Source organism: Brachypodium distachyon, chromosome 1 (genome assembly GCF_000005505.3).
Source record: "Brachypodium distachyon strain Bd21 chromosome 1, Brachypodium_distachyon_v3.0, whole genome shotgun sequence".
Classification (NCBI taxonomy): domain Eukaryota; kingdom Viridiplantae; phylum Streptophyta; class Magnoliopsida; order Poales; family Poaceae; genus Brachypodium; species Brachypodium distachyon.
The window spans coordinates 71,076,622-71,093,189 of record NC_016131.3 but is presented as its reverse complement, the minus strand read 5'-3'; the positions used below and the strand labels follow the sequence as shown (position 1 = coordinate 71,093,189).

Sequence of the window (16,568 nt, the reverse complement as noted above, 5' to 3'; positions counted from 1 at the left end):
TCAGGTTTACCAGGAAGGGAAGTACCAGGACCCAGACTCAATGGCTGCAGAGGGTTCAGTCGTACGTCACAGAGTGGGAGACTGCGACAACACAGATTTGGCCATTGGAGGCCTTTGATCTCGATCTATTCAACGGATATTTGTAGAGGTACATGACAGCTACCCGATTGAACATCATTCGGCACTCTCACCCCCAGGAGATAGCCGAGCTGAGTTTGCAAGATATGTACCCTAGCCAGTCTACTTCAGGCTCTAGACAGCACGCGGTAAGTATCTTCTCTTAACATAATGCATGTGTTTGTTACGTACTTTGCCATATATATGTAATACTCTTCGTGCCAATTGCAGGCTCAGTTGACACAGAATTTACAGGCCGAGTTCGCTGCGTATGGACGTTCGCTTTCGACCGGTCCACTTCTACTATCACAGGAGCCGCACCGGTCCTGGCTTAGACGAATTGAGGAAAAGCTACGCTCTGTTTACACGGCTATCACGTGCACCCGCACTTCGGACGTCGTTCACCACCAGGCGTCCGTACGGCCACCTCGTCACTCCACGCACCAGCAGCGGCCCCGTCAGCAGGAAGCACCGCACCCCCAACACCACCCGCGTCCACGTCTACCAGAGCAGTCGACGCCCAGGCCACCACCTCCTGAGCAGGCCGGAGGTTCGTCGTGGCACCAGCCGCAGTCTTCTTTCGACTATTGGCACCAGCAGCAGCCCTCTTTTGAGGCTGGAGGTTCGGCGTGGCAGCAGCAGCCCCCCTCTTTTCAGGCTGGAGGTTCGGCATGGCAGCACCAGCAGAGTCCCAGGATGAACTTCGAGTTTCGTCCACAGACCCAGCCACAGGGTATGTATATTTCTATCTATTGTGTTCATTACCATGACTACTAAACAATTCTAATGCTAAGTATTTTCCCACATGCTGGAGCCTACGGGCATCAGTCGTCGTTGTCCGAACCCTCGTGGGGTAGTGAGCAGGATCACGCTCAAGGAGAGGACTATTCTGTCCAACACCGCTGGATGTTCAGTACTCCGCCACCAGACCCCTCACCGGAGGATACACAGTATCGTGAGGATGGGTCCGTGATTCCTCCGTGCAATGTTGTGCCACCTCATAGGTATGGCTGGACCACGCCACAGGCACCCCCAGAACGCCGTCCCAGACGCCGTGCCTGATATTTGCATGTAGGTCCTATGTATAAGACATATTTCTACCTATGTATGAGACATATTTCTATCTATGTATGAGACATATTTGTACCTATGTATGAGAGAGACATGTTACTATTTTTCGCATTTTTATTCAAGTTACATTTGCATATAAAAAACGGCAGGACTGAAATACATATGCAATAGAAAGACTGAAATTAAAACCGACAACTTAAAATAAGATAACCTAACTCTAGCGCTACGAAGATGAAGTTCTCTTGCCCTTAGACGATGATGTGCTCTTCTCCTTCGACGGTGCAGTACTCTTCCCCTTGGACGATGATGTGCTATTTCACTTCGATGGTGCAGTACTCTTCCCCTTGGACGATGAAGAACTCTTACCCGTTTTGCTTGGCATGAAGATATCTTCATCGGATTCCTCCTCTTCAACCCATAACAATGGATGTTTTCTAGCCCATTGTAGGTATGACTCACTCTTACCTTCAATGTGCTTCTTCCACCTTTCGTGCAACCTTAGCAGTTCTTGCCGTATCTCTGCAGAAGTTCTCAATGGGAAATTGCACCTATATAATTGGTGGCTCAGCTCAGTTAGTAGGGTGTCACTACTAATGAGTTCGTCCCATGGAACTATCCTATTATCTATCTTGAAATCACCTGCTAACCACAATAGCTCTCGGGACATACCTGACCAAAATCTACGATCATCTGGGAAGCCGGATGACATCTTCCCAGACGAAATGGTGAGACTACACTTCAATACCTTGGACGGTCTTTTATAGTTACAGAAGATACAAATATACGGGAAACAATGGCGGGGGAAAAGGCGGGAAACGGTGGCAGGAAAAGGTGGCGGGAAACGCTGGAGGGAAAAGGAGGTGGGAAACGCTGGCGGGAAAATGAGGCGGGAAACGGTGGCTGGAAAAGGAGGTGGGAAATGGTGGCGGGAGAATGAGTTTGAGAGCCTATAAATACCTCATCTCCGGTAATCATCCAAGCATCCTTGCTCGGACCAGGGCGAGAGGCCGAGGAGGATGAAAGATGCGATGTTGCCTCGGGGGGTGGAACATCTCACGTGTTGGTGCGGCAATCTATGCAAGGTGAAGGAGGTGACAGATTTTTCAGATAAGCTGGGCATGAGGTTTTTCATGTGCGCGAACTATGAGTATGAACCACATGTCCCGGTTTCGCCGTATGACAAGCCTCCGGTAAGCACATTTAGGTGTTCTAAAACATGTTTTCTGTGTCATATCAGATTTGTAACAGTAGGCTTTTTTGCAGTCTCCTCCGCCCCTATGCATGTGATATCGTTGGATTGACACGAAGATCAAAACAAGGTCCCGAAATGCATGGCAGCGTTTCCACGCAGAGGAGCGTGCGGAAAAAGCTGCAGCCCAGGAGAAAGAGGAGCAAAACAGAGAGATGAAAGAGCATAGGGAGTAACAACATCGTTGGATTGACGAAGCACTAAGGAAAAACAGGGAGAAAGCGCTTGAGATGCAAGAGGAGGAACGAAGGCGCAAGGATGCTCGTGAGGCAGAAAGGGAGAGGAAAAGAGAAAGAGCCGCCGTGGCAAAAGCTGCAGAAGAACGTGGCGATATGACCGGAAAATGGCCTAAGTGGACACAGCAGTGATTGTGTTTCAAATGTATTTGCTATCTTTAATTATGTCCAATTACGGTATTACCAATGTATGTTAATTTAGTCGTGCCTTGGTTCCGTAACCAGCACATTATCGATGTATGTTAATTTATCCAAATTTATCCAAATGTCAAGTCTTTCAGTTCAAACAAACCGCAAAGAATGGACACAAAAATTATCCAGCACATTATTGATTTATGTTACTCTGTATCCAAGTTGTCAAGTCTTTTAGTTCAAAAAACCGCAAAGATTCGATACAAAAAATGGGCCTCGACCGTGTATGCGTTGATCATGCAACGAACTAGCGGCGAAGCCTAATTACTTTCAATCGGATTCGGCGTGTTACTTTTGCCCAAGTTGTCGAGTATTTTAGTTCAAAATACCGCAAGGATCCGAAACAAAAAATGGAATTACTTCGAATCGGCCCAAAATCGCCCTGGCCCAAACCGACTGAATCCTGTCGGCCTGGCCGAAACCAACTGGGCCAGTCGGCCTGGGCTAAACCAACTGGGCTTTAGTCGGCTTGGGCCAGGCCGACTGCCTAGTGGGGGCCCCGCGGGCTGAGCAGGCGACCTGGCCGAGGCTGACTGGGACTAAGCGGCTTGGGTCAGGCCGACTGGGCCCAATCGGCCTCACAGGCCGAGACCACATTATTTTTGAAATTTTTGAAAAACACATATTATTTTTGAAAATAATTAAAAAAATCGTATTATTTAAAAAAAAATAGCTCGCTCTCGCTCGCCGGCCCCCGCATCGAGCCCTCGCGTCGCCCCGCACCCTAAGCCGCCCGCGCACCCGTCTTCCCCGTCTCAGGCCGCACACCGCCGCCGCCCGGGCCGCCATTCCCGCGTCTCCCTGGCCTAGCCACCGTGCGAGAAAGAACCACTCCGCCTCCCCGAACTCGCCCCCGTGCTCGCTTCGCTCCCTCGCGTCCTGCAGCGCCCCTGCCATGAGAATCGCCGCTGGCAGCGCATTGCCGCCGTCGCGGGCCTCCTCCGGTCGCTCCCCCGCCTCTCCGACGGCTCCGTTAGCCTCGCAGTGCCTGCGCGCACCGGTGAGGCAGATCATCTCGTCGAGCCGCGCGCGCCCCGAGCTCCCTGCTCCGCTCCATCCTTCTCCAAGTCCGGCCGCGCGCTGCCACGACCAGCTCCGCCCGTCCGAGCTTCCCTCGCCCTGCAGCCAAGCGTAGGAGCGCCGCGCCGGCCTCGTGAAGCCCCTGCCGCCCTCGCCCGAGCCCGCGCCTGCCCGAGACGCCCCCGCATCGACGCCTTTCGCCGCCGCCGCGACCCCCACGACGCCCCGCCTCCTCCGCCCACTACACGCCGAGCCGCTGCCTCCGTTGGGCTCACCGTGCCGGCGCGCACGTGGTGAGGACCCCTGTTCGCCTTGCTGTTTCCCGACGGACCGGATCGCTCCCCATCTTCCCCAACTCCGACGTGCCTCCGTCGCGGCCTCGCGTCTCCCTCGACGGACTGCTTCTTCGTCCCGCGCGTGCCGATCGCCTACCTCAAGCACCTCCCCGTGAGCCGCCCTTTTCCCCTCTTCTTCTCCCCCGCGTAGCCGTAGACCGCCGCTGCCGCTTCCCGGCGAGCCCGCCCCGTCGGTCCGCACTGCGTGGTCGCGCCCAGCGCACGCTGCGTCGCGCCGCGACCGGCATGGACGCGCCCGGAACGCCGCCGCCATTCCAGCCCTTCCTTCGTCCATGGTGGGCCGCACCATGTGCCGGCCCAGCCACTGGCTTTGCTCAGCCAGCCCGACCGAGGCCCCGCCCGAGTCCCATGCCAGCCCACCAAGCTCCCGGCCCAAGCACAAAAAGGAAAAACGAAAAGAAATAAAAGAAGAAAGAGTAAAAGTGAAATGGGCCGAAGCCCAAACCTGTTCCAGGCCAGAGCCCAGTAGGACACCCGAAATTTGCCCCTCACCTTTAATATTAAAACCCTGACGTGCGGACCCCACATGACAGCCACTGTGGTGTTTATAAAATTAGGAAAATGGGAAAACAGTAATTACAGTGAATCTGCCCCTGGAGTAAAAAGCTAATAACTTTTTATAGAAAATTTCTAAAAATGTGGAACCAGTGGCATTAGCTTCATAATTTCATATAGTTTATTTTAGTAAACATTATATAAAATGTTTAGTATAAACTTTATGTGCTTGTATTAAAAACATGAACTAAGTGTTTTGGAAGTAGGAAAATGCTTATTTAATTAATAGAGGATTTTCCAGAGCTTCAAAAATTGTGAAACCAGTTTTGATAAACTCGTTTTGAGCCCTGTACCTAGCCCCACTGTTTTCAGGAGTTTTGGGTTAGTATAACTATTTATGTGAATTATTGTGTGCAAATGCTTGTATAAACCCTAGTAATTATTTTGTAAACGAGAAAATGGTGAAACTTGTTTCGAAAACTTATATTAGGGTGTACTACTGCTCAGTACCTTATTACGGTACTGTTATGTTCAAAAGTTAGCATGTATGGTTTTTATGAGCTTAATAAGGCACACTTCCAACTTGTAAAACGTGTAGAAATGATATGGTATTTCATAAAAATGTAATTCCAATGGGATTAGCTCACTTAGGATTAAAATGTTTTTCCTAAGCTATAATAAGCTGCTGCCATGTTTAGTATTATGTATTTAGATGCTTAATTGCTCTTAGTAGTTATTTCTAGCATTAGTTTATTGGGTGAGAAAATAGTTAGACCACAAATTCCATGTATATGGCTTGGGACAATCCCAATACCATTAGATGTATGCATAGGTTGGCTTATTGTGTGATTTTGGTTTGAGAGACTTTTCAAAATATCCAAATGTCCTACCCGAAGCAAAATGGAGAACCCCCTCCTAAGCCGCGACGAGTATACTACTTTAGCTGTCGATCGACGTTCTCAATACTTATACACCTGCATGCCATGTTTACTGCTTTGGCCATCGTGCCCGGTTGTATGATGTGTATTGTTACTTGTGTTCCACGACAACCGGAGTAGTTGACGACCAGCAGGACCCTCGACCTTACAAGGAGTTCTTTCACGACGAGGAACCTGTCGCTACCCTGCCACTTTTCAGGCAAGCAAGAAGACCCCTGATCGGGATGAACTTTACCGTTTCTGTTGAGATGCCATGGTGGACGCATCGGTACCGCCATCGAGTAGTTTCCGGCGTAATACCATCGTTCACTTTTACTGTTTTACTATGGCATGCCATGGTGTCTGATTCGGTTACTGTCGATGCCGACTTGACCTAGTCATTCACGTTTACTGTTTTTAGTTGTGATCCTTATACTTTCACTTGTGATCATCTTTATGCAATGGGTTAGGATGACGATCCTATGTCGGTGTCTAGGAGTATCAGCTGGTGGGCATCGAGACTGAGATCCTGGGGGGTTAGGTCGTGGATGAGTCACCAGGGATACGATTGCGGTCTCACTTGAGGATAGTCGACTAGTGGACGTCAGGGCCAGCACGGCGGACCGTGGGGTCGGTAGCGTGCCACTAGTGCGACTGAGTCGATCAGTCTGGGATAGATCTCACTTGGCGGACGTCGCTGACTGTTCTGTTCAGAACAAATGGATTGGGCCTCTATTGTGATGGGCTTCACTTAGCGGCCAGACGGTACAGGCTGTTCTGGCCAGAACAGGGTTGGCGAAGAATGTTAGTGTGATGGTCTATGAGACTTTGGGATAATTAAAAATCGCAACTAAAATCAATCAGACATGAGCGGGTACCGTCATTTGATTCTTTATCCCGTTTAGGTCAGTTAAGGACCGAGATACGTGCGATGTTGATCCAAGCCACTAGCGTACAACCTCACGGTATTGTATGGGCGGTATCCTGACTTGTCTTAGCGTGGGAGCCACAGGCGTTTCAGTTGCGGTGTTTGTTTTGATTTGGAACACGGAGACTTGAGATTTGAGATTTGGAGTTGGACGAGGAGTCCGCAGGACAGGTACATGCGTGCCCACCTACGGGTGGCCTGACGCAACCTTTGGGTCCGGATACCACCTAATCGCCTAGGGGGTGTGATCCGGGTTAGACTCTTACGGGTGGCTCCCCACATTAGGTCAAGTTGGGCGGAACGGGATTGTCTTAGTTATCTCGGTAAACACTCATGTGTGTGTTGCTGGGCCGGCGATTAGCCGTGTGACTAAGTCGTGAGGGTAAAGTTGTACCCCCCTGCAGGGTTAAATCTATTTGAATAGCCGTGACCACGGTTACGATCATGCTTGGTTATGCCCCTTATCTAGGTATTCACGGAATGAGTGTCAGTCCGTAGTCTCGGCAATGGGGTGTTGCGAGACTGGTTGGAGTTGGATTGGTGACTTGATGGATATGAGATGATTGGTGATGACATGATTCTGAGGTGACACGAGTGGACTGGTGAGGTAACTTGTGAGGTGACTTGTGAGTCTGTGTTGTTGTGCATGATGGCTGGACGTAGGGCTAACAGGAGGTCTACCAGCGGGAGCCGAGTTATACCTGAGCAGTTAGATGATGATTACATTTGAAATCGAAAGAAATGAATAAAACTTGTTTAGCAACAATGTATGCTTAGAGATAGCCTATATTCCTGTTGCAGTATTGTTTATTGCAATAGAACCGGGAGATGACCATTGTACTGCTGTAGGTGCTTACCGTAGATGTACCTCGACTAAAAGTACACCTATTTGACTCAAAACTCATCTCGGTCAAATCTCTTGTATTAATACATGATGTTAATTAATTATTTAAACAATAACACTGGTAGGCATAAGTCTTGCTGAGTATCCTAAGTACTCACCCTTGCCCCATTGTTGTTTAGGAGAGTTGACTTGACGAGTTCTACGACGAAGAGAATCAGTAGACATTCTACCCACGTCGGCCTTGAGCCCTGTGTGTGGTGTGTTCAATTAAGCGTCACGCTGAGTTTATTCAAGCCATCTTATGGCAAGTTGTATCTTATTCCGCCGCTACTCTCTGATGTTTGCTTCGGTAAGTATCGAAGTCTTGTGTTGTAACAACGTTGACTCCGCTGTATTAAAACTGAAATATTACTTCTCTATGTATGTTTGTGATATGGTATCGTTTGGATATGTGTACATCCTTGCTTGTTGCTGGGAAAGTACGAATACTTATATTGTAATTTTTTTTTGGGTTGATTGTGCAATTGCCCTTAAGTGGACAATTATACCATTAAGCTTAAGATAATCCGTTTACATTAATCCGGTTCCGTGACAAATACCAAAATAAAAAAATACCAAATCGGGGGAAGCCGGGCAGCCGGGGCTGAGCCCACGGCCGGCGGGGACGGCAGCGAAGGAGCCCGGGACGACGGCCCCGTCCATGGGGCGGGGAGGCGGACGTGGCTTCGCCGGCGGCGGGTGGAGGCAGTGGGTCGTTGCTCAGCGCCTCCATCTCTGGCTCAACTCTGCTGCTCCCCTCCTCTCTTCTCTTCTGCTCGCTGAGATGCACACCCAAGCAAACACCGTGAGACAAGAGAGATGGGAGAGGAGTAAGGACGTGGGTGGCAGAGGAAGGAGTCACGGATTAGGCAGAGAAATTAAAAAAATGTGGACAGGTGTGTGGCAGAGAAGGTGGGGTGGCTAGATAGCCTGGGAGTCACTTCATCATATGCTTAGCATTCCTTGCATATGAATGGACGAATCAAAAAGAAACCTCAATGCCTTACTTTTCTTGCAGTTTCATGAACCAATGCTTTTGAATGTTTATCATTTTCTTGCAGATTCGTGACTGCGTGGAACCAGCTTCACAACAACTGCACTTGTTCAGACCCTTGGCATTCTTTCATGAAGATATGCCGCTTATAACGAGTGTTTCTTTTGATGCATGGATTCAGCAAGAAGAAACCTTCTTTTTGGAAAAACAAGCAAGAATGCCAAGACCGCTGAATCAATATTAAAACCCAACCGAGCCAAAACTTTTGGGAAAACAAACAAGAATGAGAAGCATGTTTAATGGTACGGGACTAAAACCCAAGTGTTTCTTGCGGATACATTGATTCAGTTGTCAGGAAATCAAACTTCGGAATAACAAGCATCAAGAAAAGCCAATAAGTAAAAAGATCTCGGTTTTAGAATCAGGACTAACCTTCAAACCCAGATCTACAACGGCGGGGATCCAATCTTCTCCGGGAAGAGAGCAGCGGGGAGGGAGGGGGGAGGATCGCCCTGTGAAAATGTGGAGCGCCCTTCCGTCACATGCCACCAGCTGCAGCAATACCACCACCTATGAACCCAGCTACATAGTTCTCAAAAAAAAACCAGCTACATAGGCCTCCATAGGCTAGGTAGCCCGTGCCCTGACTTGCTTTTCTGAGTCCTGTAAAATGTAAAATGTAAGGTGGTAAAACTTTCAAGCCTCAACCTGCTTACCTGGAACAGCTCAGAGCTCCAAAATTCCAGATTCCTATGGAGGTTGTCTGCATAAAAAGAAATGTGCAGCAAAGTGATTTTCCTGCACACATAATTTTGTATTATGTCCTTCCTAAGATGGCAAAACTTGGAACAGCTCAGTTGAAAACTGAAATATAGAGTTAAGCTAATTCTTTTACCAATTTAAACCATCAAGTGAGAGTGAAAGGGCGAACAATGGAGGGTGCCTCGTCGCCTACAACTGTTCACCAAAGTGTCGTCGGGGGGTTGGGCTGCTACTTTCCTCGCGTCCCTGTGGGACCCGTCGTTTTGTCTTGCTCTCACGTGTCCGGCGGTTGTGGGTTAGCGGTGGGTTCTTGCTCTCTGTCCCTGGTCGCTGATTTCGGATAGGTAGGTTCAGTCAACCCAAGAGAACTGTTGCGTGATGAGCTAATGGGTATAGATATTTTTAGCTGGTTGGATACCGTTGAGGTCAGTGCAGGTATAAGAAAGGCTGAGAGACGACAAAACGGCTGTCCCGTGGCTATCGAATTAAGAACGATAACAGGACTTGTAGGTTCTCTTGCAATTCGGGATCATTTGACAAAAACAGGTCACTCGACTCAGTCTGTAGCTTCCAAGCCTCTCCCGAGTCATCCGCCGCCGCCACGGCGCCGCATCCTCTTCCCCACCCCCATCTACAGCCGCGCCACCCGCATCTACAGCCACACGCTGCCGCTTCGCAGCCGTGCGCGCCAACCACCGCCGTTGTCCTCCTCTCCGGCCTCCTCCTACCAGATCGCAGGCGCCCCGGTGAGGGAGGGAGCCCGCTGCGGAGGGAGGGTCGCCGTCGGAGGCAGCGAAGGCGGCGACGTGTTTTCCCCATCCATTAGTACTTTAATCTCTCTTATTTTGGTACTGGATGTTGCTCGGCGGGAGCAGCATCAAGAAGTGAACATCATCTACCCGGTGTACCTCAACTCCAAGAAGACTGTCGTCGAGGCTGCCGCCAACGGTTGCGCCGATCCAACCTGCAACGAGATCTTGGACAGCTGCGCCTACCTCAAGATCCCTTGCAAGATTGAGGTACCCATATTTTCCCCCTTCTTTTTGTTGAAATTTTGTAGTTCGAGACTGCCAGTTCCCTTCGCTCTTCCTTAGATTTTTCTAGGTTTTGATATTTGGACTGCTTATGGTGTATATTCAGCAGGATAAGGCGTATCCGCGAGATTTCTTTCAGAGGGGGAGGGTGAGGGTGAGGGTGCAGCTCAAGAATGAAGACGGATCCCCAGTCAATCCTGCAATTAGAACAAGTATGTCCTATAACTGCTGATTGATCCTGGAAGCTATCTTCACTTACATCTATATTCACCATGCACTGTGAATAGAGGCGTTGCACTGGACATGAGTTAATATGGAGCTCAATTTTGACAGCTACTCAATTATGTGTGATCTGAATAACAAGGACTCTATCGAGCGCCTCCGCAGGTACAATTGTTCGTGTGATTTGTCAGTACAATAAATCTTGTAGTATTTGACGTGTCTTACACATGAAGTAAAGCATTCAGGCCCAATGAGCACTATTTGGTTGTTCTCTCACACATGATTAAAGGGATTGTAAATCCAAAGGCAAGATATGCAAGGCAGTAAATGTCTTTTTTTATGAATCTTATTCTGGAGCAAGGTATGTTCCGAGCAGAGCAAACCTGCCCCTTTTTCAGATGCGCCGTGTTCTTATTCCAATTTTGAATTATGCGGCCTCTTTGTATCTTGTGTCGCTCGTTGGGAGACATCGATACCTACACAAATGGGTTTCCTCTAGGGACCAACTAAGGGCAAGCTAACACTTTCCTTGCTATCAAGCGTGTGTTACCCTGGCCTATAAGGATATCTACCTTTTCAAAATCGGTCATCATTTGTACTCCCTCCGTTTCATAATTCTTGTCGAAATATTACATGTATCTAGACACTTTTTAGAAATAGATACGTCCATTTTTTATCAAATTTGAGACAGGAATTATCGAACAGAGGGAGTGAAACAAATGACTTGTTTATTTAATTATGCACGGTACACCTTTATTTTACCTGCAACCAAGGAATTGACAAAGCAATGTACAGGTCATCTAGTAGGTATGCCAAAAGGAGGCAGGTTGGTGTTTGAATCCCAGGTGATCCCCATATGCCAAGAAATGCCGCAAGATCTAGAAGAATCATTGCTCTGCACAAGGTTGGTTGTAGGCTCTCACCTCCGGTTTTCTCACTTAATTTATTTCTGGCTCCTGATGTACCCTATAACCACAGATTGCTCTATGGAATTGTGAGTATCATTAGAAAATGTGTTGCTCTATACTTGCTCCTTTTCGTTCTCATTTTCTTGTTTCCGCTTTGTTCCGACTTGTTGGCTGTACTTGCGCTTCTCGCGTCTTAATGAAAATGACGCAGTGTTCGGTGTTTTCGAGAAAAAAATGATCATTATACCACCAAACTATCAAAGTATTAATTAAGAGGTGGCATACTGGTATTTCGTGTTGTTCTGGCATGTACAAGCACTCGCAGTACATGATTGTATACGTCGCACGCCTCTTTGTTTTGCTCTTTCTATGTGAAGGGGTTGTTTTACTTGAGCTTACAGAAAAATTCTTCAAGTGCTATTGATCCTGTTCAGGACCTGTAGCTTTTTTCCTTTTTCCCACGCATGTACAGTACTAAATATCCGCCAGCGAATGAATGGGTACTTGATCCAGTAACCCTTGTTTATTTTTATGAGGCACGTGTATTTTCATTTTTTTTTGCTATTGCATCTGAAACTCTGCATACTGTAACTTTTGGAAGAGCATTTTTTGTACTAATTTCGGTGAAAGATTGCACTGTTCAGTAATGTTCTATCTAGAGTGCCACTCGTTCTTCATGTACATAATTCTTGGTCATTGTTTCTTATTTCCCTAACTTGGTTTAATCTTTAAGCTGCTCAATTTGTTTCTTTGCCAAACCACATGTGAACAAGTATGTACGTTTCAATTTATTTTGGTTTCAGTTTGTGTACACCTATCCCCGTATCCCGATACTCTTGCTATTTTTAAGTGACAGATGCTGCTGGTTCTTTATTAAGAATAGATAAGAGTTTGAGGTGTGTATGTTTGGAAAACTAAGACCTTGAGTGATACATAAATCATTTATTCCTTTTTATCCTTGCAACATTGTTGTGCAGTGGTAACCATAAAACTTCTGGTTTTGTATATACATTTTAGTACTTCAAATTTTTAAGTTTTAGTTCTGTTTGGATGATAGTCATGGAATATATGGCAGCAGAATTTAGGGTAATATTCGTTAGCTTCTATTTGTTGCCATCTTTTTTATTAACAATGTCAGGTCACCTCTGAATACCTGATTCAGCGTACAGTATATGTACAAATGCATATAGTTCTCTAATGGTTCAAAGCTGTGCAGCTATATCATATTTTCAGAATTGCAACTCTGATTTGGTGATTTGTTTACCATTTATACGAGGACACAAAACTGGGAGCAGCAAAGTGGGGGAACAGCGGTTCTTCATTTTAGTATGGTGTTCTAATTGTGACTTGCTTTCTTACCTGCAGGGTGATCTTCACAAACCAGTTAGATCTTGATGGCTGCTTTGGGGGCATAGGTATAAATTGCAAATTCATCCTCTCTGCATTCCTCTGTCTAGGCCTCGGTGTTGCTTGTATTGCTTGTCCCATTACTCTGCTCCCCCCTTTTCTTCTTTTTTCTAATATTTGTTCAACAACTTTCCCTCATATGATATTCCTTGGAATTAATGTTTACGGGAACGACTTCGTACTTTCTGAAGGTACATATACCTCATTTTCACATCCTCCCTATTGAAATGAACAAAGAACATTTCTATCTAGACATATGAAACAGATAGTCCACCTATGTTTCTTTGCATCCTTGCAATAGGCTGTGCACTCAATATAGCTCATGCAATGGAATGTCTACATGCTCATGGGATAATACACAGAGACCTGAATCCTGGTATGGGTGCTTGGCAGAGTTGTATTCTGCAGGGTGTTGTGCTGTTGCTCATGTAAATGGAGTGGAGAGCAACAATGATGTATGCAAACCGTGAGGTAATCAATCAATTGTTTCTTCTCACGTGCTTGTACCAATTATCTCTTCACAAATTGCTTGGAAATAACATTATCTAACAAGTGAGTGCCATCAAGTGTTAGGAAATTTTTGGTTCCATGGGATCAGGTTGTTAGCTTAACAACCAAAAGTAGAATGGAAGTTTCTTCGTGTTCTCACATTGTGCATGCTGATGCTTATTACTTTGTGCCACTGGTACATGTCAGGGTATAGCTTTGGAAATTTAAGGTGTGAGAAACTCCAATGGCATTTTGCTTTTAAATTTTAATACAAATTCGAATTTGGGCAATGGTCATAAGAGGGAATACAGATCTTTTCCCTTGCAACATAACATCTGATATTTCATTGACACTTGGAATAATTAAATAAAGGTGTTTCTCGGTAATCCGATCCTATGGATCGTTTGGGGAAAAAATGATTACCTTCAAAACAGCTTGATATACCATATTCTATGGATGTTTTCCGATGCTAAGTGATTATTGCATGTTTTCAGTTTTATTCTTTGTACTCCTCATCGGCTGTTTTATTTATGTTAAGGTATATTGCCTTCGACAGGCATTGTTGCAGTGGGTTGAGCTTATAGATTCCTCACGTCCTTTGTAAATATTTTTTTTGTTAAGTCCATCAACCAACGGTTCAATTTTGGTCATACAGGATGGTGCAACCCTGATGTATTTTGCTGTCCAAACAGCATGTGATCAGACTATAAAGACTCTTGCCATACAATGTTGACATCAATCGGCTAGCTGCAGTTCCATAGGGGGGAAAAAAAACCTCTGCCCCATAGCTGATATAGTTCATAACTTTTTACCCGTGAATTAGTTAACCCTCTTTTCCATTCTGGACCTATGAATGATCTTCATCCTTCTTTGCCGCATCAAAGGTCTGCTTTGTTATTAAACCTGTCATCTAATATGTTCTTTGCCTTTTAGATTTTTGTCTGAAAAATCATTGAGCTGCATGGCACATATATAGCTTTTGTGGCAGATTGTTTCCAGGGCCATATGCTAATCCACAACGTTTGTGGATCGATACATTCATATTTGCCATCTTGCTTCTATCATAAAAAATTCAGAATGCTGCCTTATTTTCAGACTATGGCAAAAAAAAAGGGAGAAACTGAGAGTTTGATCTTGTTGCCTCACTGCTGGTCAATACTCTTGCTTCAGTAATGCTTTGATGTGCCATTTTCCCATTGATTCAAATGAGTTAATTTCATGTATTCTACCCAACACCGTGTGTATGTTGCCCAACACATGTTTGTGTTAATGCCAACGCCAAATAGTTTTAAGCTACCATTTGTTGATTATTATGTTTAAGTGAATATTTACGTTTCAATCCTCTATCCATCGATGTTACCAGCATCCCCATCTTAGATTTGGTTCCAATTTATTTTGCTTCTTTTTTTAAAATCTCTTTTCTGTTGATTTTCAGTTGTGGAGTAGTTGGTGCAGGATTGGTGCTTGAAGAGGTGAGTACGTTGTGCTTGCATCTTATTCGTATAGTTACTCTGAACTGTGGGATTTAGCACCCGTGATGCTTAATTTTTGCTTCCCTGAGCTGAATGATTCAGGCTTGGGGCATGTGGAGTCATTTCAACCAATGCACTGTTTTGCCGTTCTTTCCTGTTTAGCTTGTTATTTCTAAAGGGCCACAGATAATAGAATTAGCTCCATTTAACAATTCAATTGTAGAATTTGGATTGGTAGAATTGGACGTTGTGAAATCTCTTCTTCAGAAGTCAGTCCGAACTTTCTAGGAAATCAAATAAATTTTGTCAAGTCTGTATATTTAGCTTGCTTTTTATGGATAATTAGTAACAAAGAGACGCGTGCGAATATTGAAGGTGTAGATTCATGTTGCCCCGAAGGCCAATTTAGCTGATTGGCTCTGTTCTTTTTATCAAGGTTTAAAACTCAGGTTGGCTATGTTCTTTTTACTTAATAAAAGAACTTGGAGAAAATAAAATATGACTAGATGGCTGCTACTAGATGTTGCCCTTCTTCAAAGAAATTTTCTTTTTCTAAAATTGTATGGTTGGATTTGAGTGAGGACATCATCCGACCAGTGGCGAGCTCTGCCACGGAACATTCCAACTGTTGAACTGGAGTTCAACCTTCTTAAGCTAGACACCTAGGAGTAATTTAGAAGGTTAATAATCTCTTAAGAATAGTCATTCTTCGGTTGTTCTATTTATTTTACCTCATCATTGCAAACTTTTTTGTTGAGATCATGTCATGGTTTTGTATTTCTGGAAAACGATCCAGTTAAAAGGAGGTGCTTTGCTATTGAAAACATTTAAGCTGCAGAAATGGTTATCTTATCTAACAAGTCAGGTGAATCAGTGCTGCTCCACTAAGGTTAGCCTTAGAAAATGTTCTCCCACGTCTCCATTTTATAATTAGGAATTAATACTTAATAACACATCTATTCTTTTCTGAACTAAATGGCCAGACCTGCTTGCATCCTCTTTACATAATAACACATCTTTCTATAGTGGCGGGTTTCGCTTTTGCAGATTTCACTTGTTTGCTTAATTTCAGTACAAGTAGTTGACTGAAATTATGTGCCTCTACGATCTTCTGAAATATTTCTTACTGCAGCTTCAGTACAAGAGAAATCATCTATCTTCAGTTTCCATGATTATGTGAATATTCTTACAAGAAATTGATGATAGATTCCATTTTATAGTTTTGTGCACCCCTGATTTGGAGAATCACAATGAGATGTGTCAATGTGGTTTGGTTGCCTGTGCTTCTTCTTTGTCTTCTTTGTCATAGATGCAGAGTTTCCCCTGGGTCTTTGTTGCTATGAGCCTATGACTTGGTGAAGCTGTGCCACCCGTGGCTGTACTGCAGTGGTGGTGTTCGTGGCAGTCAAGATGGAAACCACTACACCGTGCACGGCAACTTGTGTATCGACTCCGTTACCTACTTGGCTGACTGCTACCAGGTCCATGTTGTTTATGCGGATCATGTGTTTGTTGAAATACCCTGCAACCTCCAAGTCATGTCCCTTGCGTTTGGTGATGCTTTGCTTCGGATGCAGTTTGTACAAATATTTATAGTCATATTTTCTGATTCGCTAACACGGTTAGGAGAGGCTCACTCATGTGTAGATTACCTGCTTCCATAATACTTCTTTCTTGGAAGCTAAATTTTAGCGTTCTAAGGTTCTTTTGAATTCGTTATTGTTACCATTCATAAGATCAAATGTAGCTATTTTATTTTTTCAGTATCACAGAGCACTATATATTTTCATCTTTGCACAACTGACATAAGGGGAGT

General features: G+C 45.3%; 1 protein-coding gene, 1 long non-coding RNA gene and 1 other non-coding gene across 3 annotated transcripts; 2 read left to right on the top strand and 1 right to left on the bottom strand.

Annotated features, from left to right (window-relative positions):
* Positions 1-3,275: 3,275 nt before the first annotated feature.
* MIR7766 (microRNA MIR7766) lies at positions 3,276-3,423 on the top strand. The gene has a single exon (NR_127056.1). It is a non-coding gene; the product is annotated as a microRNA MIR7766 (primary transcript).
* Positions 3,424-7,941: 4,518 nt separating this feature from the next.
* On the bottom strand, positions 7,942-9,594 carry LOC112272357. Its single transcript, XR_002966057.1, has 4 exons — positions 9,354-9,594; positions 9,175-9,256; positions 8,891-9,010; positions 7,942-8,243 (listed from the first exon to the last, which is right to left on the bottom strand). It is a non-coding gene; the product is annotated as an uncharacterized LOC112272357 (long non-coding RNA).
* LOC100838659 lies at positions 9,592-16,558 on the top strand. Its single transcript, XM_024462921.1, has 3 exons — positions 9,592-10,239; positions 10,361-10,466; positions 10,588-16,558. The coding sequence occupies exons 1-3, from the start codon at positions 9,607-9,609 to the stop codon at positions 10,608-10,610; spliced, it is 762 nt and encodes a 253-aa protein (XP_024318689.1). The 5' UTR covers positions 9,592-9,606; the 3' UTR covers positions 10,611-16,558.
* The last annotated feature ends 10 nt before the right edge of the window (positions 16,559-16,568 follow it).

What these genes read in the sequence shown, in the direction of transcription:
- LOC100838659 (XM_024462921.1), top strand. Translation starts at nt 9,607, where the DNA reads ATGGGTATAGATATTTTTAGCTGGTTGGATACCGTTGAGGTCAGTGCA. An exon ending in AGATCCCTTGCAAGATTGAG is followed by an intron (nt 10,240 to 10,360) that starts GTACCCATATTT and finishes GTGTATATTCAG; the next exon opens with CAGGATAAGGCGTATCCGCG. An exon ending in CAATCCTGCAATTAGAACAA is followed by an intron (nt 10,467 to 10,587) that starts GTATGTCCTATA and finishes CAATTTTGACAG; the next exon opens with CTACTCAATTATGTGTGATC.